Source organism: Plectrocnemia conspersa, unplaced genomic scaffold (assembly GCF_051122295.1).
Source record: "Plectrocnemia conspersa isolate PC_06_02 unplaced genomic scaffold, ASM5112229v1 ptg000003l, whole genome shotgun sequence".
NCBI classification, from domain to species: domain Eukaryota; kingdom Metazoa; phylum Arthropoda; class Insecta; order Trichoptera; family Polycentropodidae; genus Plectrocnemia; species Plectrocnemia conspersa.
Genome location: NW_028277167.1, coordinates 8,301,347 through 8,315,293, shown reverse-complemented (window position 1 = coordinate 8,315,293; position 13,947 = coordinate 8,301,347). Strand labels below are relative to the sequence as shown.

The 13,947-nt window shown below is 25.5% G+C and overlaps 1 protein-coding gene and 1 long non-coding RNA gene across 2 annotated transcripts in view; one reads left to right on the top strand and one right to left on the bottom strand.

The window, feature by feature from the left end:
• LOC148236514 (uncharacterized) overlaps nt 1-13,582 on the bottom strand; it is a 49,583-nt gene extending 36,001 nt beyond the window's left edge. Inside the window, exon 1 of the long non-coding RNA XR_015809130.1 lies at nt 13,198-13,582. This is a non-coding gene — a long non-coding RNA (uncharacterized LOC148236514). The remainder of the gene's footprint in view (nt 1-13,197) is intronic.
• LOC148236515 (organic cation transporter protein-like) lies at nt 313-8,552 on the top strand. Its single transcript, XM_088182083.1, has 6 exons — nt 313-626; nt 5,125-5,368; nt 5,441-5,696; nt 5,758-6,414; nt 7,479-7,660; nt 7,731-8,552. The coding sequence occupies exons 1-6, from the start codon at nt 454-456 to the stop codon at nt 7,884-7,886; spliced, it is 1,668 nt and encodes a 555-aa protein (XP_088038209.1). The 5' UTR covers nt 313-453; the 3' UTR covers nt 7,887-8,552.
• Nucleotides 13,583-13,947: the final 365 nt, after the last annotated feature.

Genomic DNA, 13,947 nt, shown 5'->3' with positions numbered 1-13,947 from the left:
TATGTTCTATTTAAAATAAGTATTTGTTAAACTTTAATCATAAACACAATTTCATAGATCCAGGCAAATATTGGTTGTGACATATATTATTATTTTTTAAGTAAGTCTCAATAAAAATGATCTATTAAGTACACGTAACACGTTAATATATGTACGTTATGTACACGTTGTTGGAATATTAATTGTTAACATGTAAATGTATGTACAATGAATTTTTTTATCTATGTTGTTCGTTCTCCCACCTCTCTTAACGTATGTGTTATATAAAAAAAATATTAGCTGTGTCACATAAATTCGATCGTTCAATGGGCATCGATCTAGTGACGTTACAAACGACAGTTTTCTAGTTATCGTGTGTTTGGTATCAGAAATAGCGACTTCAGTGTGATAGTCGGTTGTGTTTGGAGATAGCCTGTCTTTTTGTGTTTAGTGAAAATATAATATTGTAAAAAAATGGCAGAGAACGAATTAAAGCCGATCGAAGTCGACATTGATGCAATTATCATAGAGGCTGGAGTGTTTGGAAAATTTCAACTGTTGACATATTTACTGTTGCTGTTTCCAATTATTTTTACTTCTATGCACGCTAACAGTTATATTTTTTCTGCACCCGACACAGAATACAGGTTTTTATTGCCATTTTTTAATACTTAAACTGTTAATTCATATTATTATATAGAACGCTGTTAAGCTGTAAATTAATTTTGTGCGAATCTATTGCAAGATAATAAAATATATGTAGTTGACGGATTTAAATAATTTAGTGTTACAGAAAATATCATATTAAGTGATGAAATGGTCTTGAATTGTTTTGCTTGTAACACTTGGTTTTCTTAAAATTAATGTTTTGTCCCTTTATTTTTATATATATCGTGAACTTTAATAAAATAAACAATGCATTGTGTTTATAATTAAAGATCACAAGATCACGTTAATTGACATTTTTTTCGTAAATGGGTTATAATATCCACTAGACAGGTTTAGTGTGCTCTTTTAAATGAACGCATTGATATTCAGAGCAGACAGTGAAAAACGTTTAATCTAAAACTTTCTATGAGAGTGGTTAAAAATATTTTTTATACGTGAATATTTTTTATATGGCTAATATAAAACATTGACATTAAATAAAAATATATCATTAGTTATATAATTTAATTTGAATGGTAAATAAATACAGGAAAGTATATGTAGCTAGTTATTTTAAAACTCTAACAGTAAAGAAAAGCTTTGATTTTTTACTTATGTGATTTGTTCAACAAAACTATATTTTTAAAACAGTGTTATTATTGAAATTTATAATTACATTTAAACACAGTAAAATACATTAGAGATTAAACTCTTTTAATGGCTCTGTTAAGCATTTTACATTCATAGATCTAGACCATTATAAAAATATTTATGTTTATTTATTGAAAAAATATTTTGCTTTGATTCATTCTATGCATAGATTATTTTAGATCGTATCACATTTATTTTATTACTATTTTATTTCTTTTTCTACATTAAAGAATTTGATACAAATCAGTGTCACATTGTTTTTATATACATACAATAGTTTTCTTATCGTCAACAATTCTGTGATAAAGAATATTATTAATTGATATGAATAACAGTTTATTTTGATTAGCGATCAATAGATATCTTAGATCTAAGAGTTCCGAATCTATGACCTCAAACATCTCCTTGTACATCATTCATCAAGAATGTAACATATCAAATCATTGATGGAGATTTAACATAACAATTGACTAATTGACCGTGAAGTTACGACCCTGTTAATTATACTTTGGCTAGACACCTATTTTGCACTTCCGAAGTTTCAATCCGAATACTAAACAGTATGACCATTGTGATGTATTGTGAAAAGTCCGTCATTTGCTTCAAGGGTCATACCTTTCGAGTTCATGACCGAAGGCGACCTTCAATATTTATTATGGAAAATGCAATAAAAATCTAGTATGCACGCACGAAGACGACCTTAATTATTTCAAAAAATAATATGACCTTAATTTCATTTCTTATAAATAAAAAATATTTCACAATTCTATGACATTTGTGGTTTATGCGTGACATGAAATACAAAGATATGCATAAAAATACAATTTAATTTTAGTATTTTTATTTGTTTTAACGCTAAAATTACTATAATTTAAGTGCGAATTCGTGATTTATGAAATATTGTGTGCTGTATTGCATTATTATTATATATTTGTTGCCTCAAAGAATATACTTATATTAATTTAATCAGATTTATTATTCGGTTTAAAGATGACATATATGGTTTTAATATATATGTATATATGTATATTAAAACCTTAAAATATTTTTGCTTTAATAATGAAAGATATTTATTTTAAGACAATAAATTTGATTGTAATATCACTGCATAATAATGTTTTGCCATTAAGTTAAGAATTATAATACACTTATTTTACACATTTTACGTTTTTTTCAATATTATAGTTCGGTGAAATTAATCGTATTTCAAAATTTTACTTTTAAAAAATGCTTGAAATAAAATCATAATTGATTTGTGTTTAGTGGTTATAATAAATAATGATTAAATGTAGAGCAAGTCAAATTCATTGGAATGCTTAATTTTGGTTTAAGTAATAATGATGGTTTAGAATTAAAAAAATAGTATAAATGTCATTTGAAATTTTAAGAGAAACAACGTTTATTTAGTCAATTACATAGCTTAAATTGATATTTATAACCGTTACTTACATATTAATTAATTTATTATACTATCCATACAAAAATATTAAGATTATGAGTACAGTGTTCATACGTCTTTTATTTAAGAGAAAAGCCTTTTATTTCACAACCGTCCCTTAGATTTTTTATTTTCTAAAATTGCCCCTTTGATGTTTATTTTGTGAAGCGTACTATCGCCGTATTACCAAGAAAATCTAACAGAAATCCAAAAATATTAGTGGCAATATATTTAACCCTTTGAGCGGTATCGCCGTACATGTACGGCGATCAATCTTTTACTGTTTTTTGTTACCCCAAATAGATATATATCTACATATATAACTGAAGAAAAAATAAATAAAAAAAATGATTTCATATTTTTTTTAAATTTGCTTTAATTTAAATTATTTTTATAGAAAATAAAACCAATAAATTGAAGAGTACGAAATAAATAAACATTTTATTTTTATCTTATAAAAACCTATTGAGCGCCTCTGAATTCATATAAAAAAATTCCGCAAAAATCAAATAATATATAAAAAAATATGTTTAATAAATTAACGATATTTAATGATAAAAAAGTGTTAAAATATATTTTTAAACTGATGAAAAAATAAGTAGTAAAATAAATCAAAACAATAAAATGTCGAGAATCACTTTTTTTTAAATGTACAATAAATGCGATATAAATTAATAATAAATAAATAAACAGAAATATTTATGGAAGAATACATAAAATTAATTGATTCCCAGGTGTATACTAAAAATCTGTATAAATGAACTCACTTCTCAAAGGGTTAAAGATGCTATTCATAAATTTTAACAAACTCGTTTTTTATACTCCGTTTTTATAATTTAGAGCAGTTATTCCCCAACTTTAATATACATGAGAGATACTTTTTATATATTGTAGTTTTTAATTTCACATATATACATAATTTTTTTTTTGTAAAACAGTCCTTTTCAGAAAACTTATCCTTTGCTCAGCTGACGTATTTCTATAGAAGTAGAAGATCTCCATATAGGAAATTCAGATAAGCTGTCAGATATTAGACAAGCGTTTTGAAGAGCATGAGACCTCATTGAGTTAATTATTTAAACAAAAAATTTCATTACCTCGTTAAGTTTAATATATGTTGTATAAAGTAATTGCTGATGAATAATGCAATTGTAATAAAAAAAAAAACAAAGACACATTTCATATTTGCAGCAAAAAGCGATAAAACTATTGTTAGCACCAGAAAAAAATATGACAATTGTTAATGATACAAATTAGTTTTTAAATATATTTATTCTCTAAAACAATTAGCTTTCGTACCTCTTAATAAATACATTAATTAATTATAACCATGGAATAATTTTTTAAGATCCACATTCATGACAGTCACTTTCACAAATATTGATAGCTGCAATGTATCAATCAAATCGGTAGATTCAATTTGAAGTAAAAAATAACTAATTTTAACTGATCAGCAGTGAGACTTGCACATTACAGCCTCTAAATAAGCTTATTCTATTAGTTAACTGAATATGTGAGATTTGCTTTATATTTCAAAAATTATATTAACTTCCTTATTTCTGTATAAAATATTTAAAGATTAGATTACAATAAATGTATTTTAGTTGACTAAGGAATATATTTTATTTGACTGTATTTTTAGTAAGATTCAAAAAATAAAAGTCTGACATAACTCTAAATGTGAGAATTATTTTATCAAAATGTAATTAACATTTAATTTTAAAACATAAAAATCAGACCCTAATATAAGTATTGACCTTTTAACAACTGACCATTTATATACTGTTTATGTATTTAAATAACAGATTATTTATTTAAACAAGACCAAAATCTAAGAAAATTATAAGCAAAGCATTTTTATTTTATATTTATATTAATATTTATATTTATATAAAAGCTTTTATGTTTATTTTTCTCATGTGTAAAACCTAAATTTAAAATTCATGTCCCATTTAAAATATGTTAGAATATAAGCTAAATTAATAATTAATACCAGAAATAATTTATCTACAACCAAAATATTTTCACAATTTTCAACTAAATATATTTGTTTAAAATGATTTTAAAATAAAAATTAAATCTTTTGGATAAGTAATAAATAACGTACATTTTTAATAATGAATTCATTTTATTATTATCGATTGAGTAAAGAGATCTGAATTATTTATGTGTCAAGCTTTAGATAATGTGTTAAAATTCTTATTAAGATAATATTGTATTATTTGTTAAGCATTTAACTATTTTTATATAACTTTGATTTAATATAGTGATTTGATAAAGTAATATTATTATATATAATATATTTTAGGTTCAAAATACCATCCAAAGAATGTTCCATAAATAAACTCACTGTTTATTTGTAAAACATTGTTTAGATACAATAATCTCATAATATATTATATTTTTAGATGCAAAATACCAAATTGTGATGGACTGAATCTAGAATTTGAACCATCTTGGCAAGGAAATGCTATTCCGAATATCAAAGATAAACTTGATAAATTTTCTAAATGTGACATGTACCACCAAATAAAAAATGAGTCTAGTCTTAAATTTGAAAATGAAGAATGCCCTGCTGAATGGTTTAATAAACAAATTCAAGAAAAGTGCTCTGAATATATTTTTAAGCATGATGATTCTTTCATTGAAGAGGTAAGATATTTATTTACATCATACATTAATTTTACATAATTTTATAAATATTTAGAGTGGCGTATTTTTCAGATAGACATACCCTGCGATGATTTCAAGAGAGCACTGATAGGAACACTCCACAGTTTCGGAACTTTACTAGCCTTGCCATTAATTGGTTATATATCTGATAGATATGGCAGAAAAATGGCTTTGATATTATCTGCCATACTTGAAGGTTTGTTTGGCGTCGTGAAAGCATTTTCAGTGAACTATGCCATGTTTTTATCATTCGAAATATTAGAACCTACGTTTGGATCTGGTGTTTACAGTTCGGCCTACATATTAGGTATTATTGTAATGAACTATGTTAATTAATTATATTTATTTATTTATGTGTTTGATTGTAGGACTGGAAGTTCTAGTTCCTTCTACGAGAGTTTTTGGAGGATCTATGATAAACGTGTTTTTTGCTGTTGGACAAGTTTGCATGGGTTTGGTGGCATGGGGTTTTCCTTATTGGAGAATGTTTTTGCTCGTGACGTCAGCTCCGATGGTACTGTTCGCATTGTATCACTATTGGATTTTGGAAAGCTCTCGATGGCTATCTTCAAAAGGAAGATATGAAGATATTATCTCGAATATGAAACGAATAGCAAAAATAAATGGAAAAACTTTATCAGAAAAATCTTTAGAACCTTTATATTTCAACGCAGAAAATAAAGCGAAATTCAAAGAACTTGAAAATATTAAAGCTTCCAAAGAGAACATTGACAATGAAGTTCTTCCGTACATGCTAGTAATAAAATCTAAGATGATGATTGCCAGATTATTCAAGTGTTCTTTCTGGTGGATCACTTGTACCTTCTGCTTCTATGGACTATCTTTAAATGCTGTGAATTTAGGAGGGAACGCATATTTAAACTTCATCTATTCGGCATTGATGGAAATTCCGGCTCATATTGTAGCATTTTTCACTTTGAACAAAATTGGTAGGAAGTGGACTCTATTTGTAGCGTTTCTAATAAGCGGCATCTGCAATTTTGCGTTCGCTTTTATACCAGAAGGTCAGTATATGAATGAGAGTGAAGGTTTACTTGTCAGACCCCGAACCTCTTTTGACACGTTAATGAAATCGCAAATGATTTTTGATGGTAGCGTCGCAAAACTATGCTAAACTGGTCACAATACATTTCCGCGGTCGAGCTGCGACTAATTTTGTTTCTACTTCAATGACTACTAATTATAGAATCATAAAGAGTCATTTATATAATATCGCTAAATCTCTTTTTTCTTGGTCAATGTGAGTGGACAATTGCGTTACGTATTAGTTTGATGAATAACGCGTGGAAAATGTAGAGAATTTACTTTGTTGACTGGAAACGAAGGTAAACCCTTTTAAGTGTAATGATATTTTTAATATTTCAGTAAACACTATAATTATTAACTTTACATGGTTATAGATAGATTAAGATAAGTTTGAGTCATTTAGAATATGACATTAACACATACCTATAATAATTTATTTTTTATATTGTGTATAATATTAAAATAGCAGCATCATTAATAATATAAATTATTATTGAAAATATTCACAAAATATAAAATACTTTTTTATAAATTTCTTAAATTTTTTTACAGTTATCAATAAATATATAAATATACACTAATATATTTACTATTATATATATTAAATATTGCATTTACAGTTTTGAAATCTATATATAAAACAATATAGAATGGGCAATAAAACTGTTTTTATATTTTAACTACGCTTGCAATCATCGCGTTCTAAAACATTTACGTGGGAGTCTTTTTCTTTCTTTCAACACTTCATTGAATAACTAGGAAAGTGTGAAGAAGTACTCTCAAAAATGAATTTCACAAGCTACAATTAACTGTCCTATCCTCAGGCCAAGTTGAAACAAAGCAAGATAGGATCGATTTTTCAAAATCTAGATCTTTGATAGATTGCTAGTTATATGCACAAAAAATTCAATAAAATTTAATTATGCTTTGTGGAGCGAAAATTAATTTGCGATTTTTGACGCGGATAAAATTTCTGACCATACTTTGAAATATGTTAGATGTTAATCATCAGATGTCAAATGATACGTTATATTTTTTTCAGATATACATTGGTTATCGCTGTTGACTTACATGCTTGGAAAGCTATTTATTACGATGGCTTTCAACGGTATATACCTTTACACATCTGAATTGTTCCCTACGTCTCTGAGACATTCGCTTCTAGCTTTTTGTTCGATGTTGGGTAGGATTGGATCTATCGTGGCTCCTTTAACTCCACTATTGGTAATAAAAAAAATATAAAATAAAATGAAATAATAATTTTAACATAATCATATTTCTTTGAATGTTGTAGAGCGTCTACATGGAAGCTCTTCCTTCAATCCTATTCGGAAGCACTTGTATAATATCAGCTTTAATGATGTTAACTTCGCCGGAAACATTGAATTTAAGATTACCAGAAACTGTCGAAGAAGCTGAACATATAGCTAATTTAAAAATACAGCAATAATATTATTACATTTAAATTATATAATATATAGACCACTTTGACATTAATAATATCTTTGTGTCAAATAAATTTGATTCGATCGATTAATAGGTCGGTGTTATCGTATTGAGCTAATTATTATTTAATGGTGTTTTAAAATGTACAATTTAATATTTTACTATGTAAAAATTTGTCCGTTAGTATAGTAAATTATTTAAAAAGTAAAAAAGTCGTTTTTAAAATATTATAATTTATTTATTTTTATTGTATGAAATATATTTAAGATATGTTAATTGTATACATTTAAGAACACAAAACAGAACAAATTGATTTTAAAAAATATATTTTCAACCATTAAATTATCTTATATGAGTGAAAGAATATCATAATAATGTTTGAGAAATAGAATTTTTCATTACTAAATATTTAGCGATGATAGTTAATTGCTCATTGTCATCCCAACACAAAAAAATGCCTCGAGAAAGGATTACGAAAGCATAATCGATACACGATACAATGGTCGTCGTCAAATTTACAAAACAATGAATCCTTATAAGACAAAATTAAATAGTCATAGTTTGTAATTGATCTTTATTAGGTAATTTATTAATGTATTTTTAATAGGCTTGTAATGTTATACAGTAAAATTATTGTGTAATTTATAAGATTGTAAATAATAATAAATATACGTACGTACTATATTAATCATGTTTTTTATTCGATCAGCACAATCGGATATTCGTGACGTTTCATAGGAAATTACGTATTTTTTTGTTGAAAATTTCGCAAAAAGAAATATTGCTATTTGTTAAGAATTCGACTGAATTGATTGCATTTCATTGCAGAAGAAGTATGATTAAATTAAGGAAAGACATTTTTTTATCAATATTTTAACTTGTGAGCTTGACATAAATAAAAAAAATTTAGAAGCTAATCCATATGTTACTGTTATACAAAAATTTTTCAATAGTTTATTTTAAATATAAATAATTTAAAGTATTGCCTGAACCTGTTATAAGAGTGAGATAAGCTTTATGATATATATTAGTATATTTCTCAATTTATAATTTGAGATAATATCGATAATACTGCCCGAACTTTTATGAAAAGTAAATGATTTGTTCTATCTTTAGGGTGATTACCATGTTACAACAAATTTATTTTATCTAGATTTTTGTGATCTGCTAAATAATTAATATTTAAAAAATCGAGCTAGTTCGCTTATAATAACATATGTTATAATTATGAATATTAATTAATTAATAAAAAAATACTAGTTTACCGACATTTTGATTTTAGTCTGGTGGCTTACAAATTACATAGTGGTTATTGATTGTGTTAACCTGGTTGTAACGCTTGTCATGTTGCAAAAGAAAAAAACAATACACAAAAAAACGAATAACTATACTTTGCATTATATTAACGAGATTTAATTCCCTTTTTGTCACAAATATTAAATGACAAATATTATTATGAGTAAAATAATACACTAATATATCTTGAAAATTGAAAGCAATGCAATATGTTATTTCTATAATAATCAAGCTTTAAATATGAAACTAGATTCTAATAAAAAATATTTATTTGTACGTTTTCAAAGTAAATTCCTTAAAAAAATATGGAATAATTTTATAGATATATAATAAATGGGATCTTAAAAATAGATTATGATAATAAAAATCATTGTCTAGATATATTTAATATTAAGTACTATCTAGTTATCTTATTTTTCTGTCAAAAATTTTTATAATTTAATATATAATCTTTTATTCAAATTTGCCATATATATGTATTTCATATTTTATTCGAATAGCTAGGATTAAACTTTTTTATCACTACAATGATGTAGAAAGTTGAATGCTGTAATTAGTTTTTTGCTTACAACTATAGTTGATTTAATTATTTTCACAAATATGATACATTGATATGCTATATGCAATATTCATTTACATACTCACACTAAATTAACACAATGCCTACAAAATAGATTTGTTATTTCTATGAATGATTTTAATGCTAATTACAATTTCTGTGATATATTATAAATATTGTTATATTTATATAATAATTACAACATATAAAAAAGACAAATTATCTGTGGAATATATAAAGAAAAAAAAACAACCACTCGACTGATTGACTTTTAATTATTACACACATTTCGATTAGTAAATCTACAGACATACTATTTATGATATATTAAATTAATTAAAAGTATTAGCTAATAATTGTCACACATTTCTATTATTTTATAATACGTAAAAAAACAATGAATTAACATAGAAGCAATATTTTTTACTTGAAGCATTGTTTTTTTATCAATAATATTCATGACAACTTTCACACAAAAATATTTTTAAATTATTATGTTTTTGTTTAATGAAAAATGAACAGACGTAAATATGAAGCAATTGTAATATTATTCTTCACCCATAGAGGCAATCTAGAAAGAGCGAAGACAATAATATAATGAAAATTCTTAGTGATAATGGTTGTTTTTCAGAGTTCATTGTAGTTCATTGTGATCAAAGGCTGACGAATCCGCAACGAATCCACTGCCAACTTGAAGATCATGACTCCGATTATAATTTTTGGTCGAGATAATATAGCGTCTCTAATTTTCGTGTTTTTCTCCTCTCTTACGTGTCGTCTCAAATATTTTTGGATAATGTGCAAATCATACATGCGCCATTACCGCTCCAAGCAGCGGCCCTGTCAATTCGCATTGTGCTCCTCATCAACATCACCCTAGGCACTGTCCGCTCGGAAAATTCATGCAAATGCCGATTGGCATGGTGGAAACGCGCGGAAAATTATGCAGGAAGACACACGCCAAAAAGGAAGGCATTGAACACGAAAATAAAAATGTTTTTTAATCGCACATCGACCATTGTTCGTAAACTGCCTGATTTGTTTGAGTATTATTATATTCTATTTTATGGATAATGGAAACAAGAAATGATCGGTAGAATTGATTTTGGATGGTCGTGAGATTTATAAATATTGAAAGCGGAAGAGTTTGGCACAAAGGCGTTATGAATATTTATCTATCGTGCTTTGGGATAGTATTGAAAAGCGGTAGAAAACTTTTTAGATTTAAGCTGTTCATAAATTAAGTAATGAAAACTTATATATACTACATTTTAATTTGCTAATACTTGATGATTAATAATTTTAAAGTTTTAATTTTTCCTTTCTTAGTATTAATCTGGAGTTGTAGTTACGTATTTTAATATTTAAAAAATCAATATAGTGTATTTAAAAGAGAGATAAATAGCTCAGAATGTACCACAAAGATATGAGTTTGGACCTTTGTTATTCAAAATATATAATATATAGTTTAGAACGATAAACTTGTATTTATGAATTTTAAATATATGTTGGATAATAATATGAAATATAGTTCTAAATACATTTATTCTAGATATAGTCGATTTCATATTGAAAAAAATATATAGAATAATATAATTATTATATCACAAAAAATCATATATTACCTAGAATAAAAAAAATTTAAAAGCAATTTATTTTTATGCTTTATTTTAATTATTATTCAAAATTTTGATAACACCTAATCATTTCAATTGCTTAAGTATACAAATAAAATTAATAAATATGATATGAATCAATTATATATTTTTTTAAATTGTTCTTTTTTTAATATTCATCAAGCATATTACAAATACTTTTAGATTCGCTCAATTAATAATATAAAGCAATATCACAAAAAAATACAGAAAAGACAGATAAAAGTCACTTTAAATACGTTTAAAAATTTACTACTTTTATAAGTATAATTAAACATTTGGAATATTAAAAAAATATGCGTGACTGTGTTCAACAATATTTCTAGGATAATCCACAGATAACTAAAAAAAATTATTTTACTGATATCTAAATTGTATAAATGTTTATTTTTTGTATTTTATCCTATTTATGTTGTGTTGCTATTTTTTACTGTTTTAACTGAAGATTAATTCATATTAATATATATTATATAAACATAGCAACTAAAAAAACTCCTTCCTAATATGATTTTAATATTTGTACATTTATTTTGATTTAGAACTGATCTCATACTTCTATAATGCAACATTTAAAAAAATTCTGCATACGTATAAATGCTAATAAATATAATAGTTGCACAATAAGAGAAATGAGGCAGCACTATTGTGCTAAAATTTTATACTTGAGATTTTATTATTCCACTTAATACACCTAAACTTTTTACTTTTAAATTAATAATCAATAAATACACTTAATATTAAATCTAATTTATACATAACCTACGAATTGATATCATAACTTATTATGCTACTGGAGTTTACAAATAATAAAATTATGTATTACTATGTACATTATCACAAACATAGTACATATATTATTAAAATACTTAATTTTATTTAAATATAGTCTAAATTTAAGACATTAACAGCTTAACGTCCGCGGACTCATATACGAGCCTTGAAAGAACATTGTTTAGTGGCCGTGAACTCAAGCATGATTCCTGCGTCATGCATTTTCTTTCATTAAAAAAATACTGGGATACCACCAAGTTTGTCTTTATATAATAATCAAAGATGCTAGTATACTATTTCTACGTACTATCAAATGAAAAATAAATTATATTTTACTTCAAATATTTGTAAATTAAACGTCGCCTCTTTGAGACGCATAAATTTATTTTTGCAATATATGAACAATAATTATTTATTTCATATAAAAAATAATATTTTATGTTACACTTCTAACAGAAATAAATTTCAGGGTCAAAATGTCTGGCTATGTAAACATAAAATCGAAACATCTCGGTTGATAGTACATCAATTAACAAAGTTTTTCATTTTAAAATTCTGTATGTTATTTTAAATTTAAAAAGTAAAATCGTTACGCTATATGTAGATAAATTAGATAACACAGTAATCAAAGAACTTCCAAAAAATATCATCCATCAACTTACGAACATTTTTCCCGGTGTTCGTTATTTTGAAATTTCCTCACCATTTGGAAAACCGAAATGATTCATTATTTAAAAAATCAGGAGAAAAAAGCTTCAATTCAGATAAATAATCACTGTACTAGTTTATTGAAAAATAATTGAAAAAAAATAATATTATTGCACTTAAAATAATATCTGAGGAATAAAATCATGAACGAATAAATATGTATTTTATATTCCTAATATTTTGTGTAAATTGAAAATGGTTGCAATATTTACAAATTAGTTATTTATTATTTAATAATGTGTATGTTTAAATGCTTCTAAATTTTTTTGTATAAACGATTTATGAAAAATATCCGTTTGTAAGATAATATAGTAATTTGCACTCACCAAATATTTCGACGTCCTTTTTCTGCTTACAACTGTCACAACACACACATTTATTTTCACCATTACATTTATAAACCACACTTTATCACTATATCACTATTTATTTTTATTATTTACACTTTTTTATCGTATTAAAACATTCGTCAATACGAAGAGAAATATCACAACTTCTGCACGTGTATCTTTCCTTATTCTATATGCAGAACAAACACGACATTTTCTTCTCACATATGTATATCTCCACACTTTTTATTTTTATTGGCTGATGGTGTTTCAGTTCATCCGAAAGCCTTTCTGGTGGATCGACAGCACAAGCACGATAGGATGTGGTAGAAACTGGTGAAATGTCTTCAGAATCGATAGATTCCACTGAATTCTGCATCCATCTTTTAGCCTTAAACAAAATAAAATCTTTGAATTTAATTTTGCTATTACGATTAAATTTTCGATAGACCCTGAACGAATAAAACAATGCGCAATGAAATAAATAAAAAAACGACATTTGTTTGTTTATTCCGTTGTTTTTTTTAAATATTATTAAATGTACTGCATTCCTTTGATTATAAAATGAAATTCCCGATACAAGGTGCGTCATATACTCTAATAGATTAATTTTCAAAAGGTATATTTATGTGAAAAATCATAAGGAAGCTACATATTAAATTTCAATAAAATATCTTAAGTTTTAGGGAATTTACTAAGAAAGATAATTGTTTGCCATTATTCTGCGAAATCACCCGGCCACCAAGC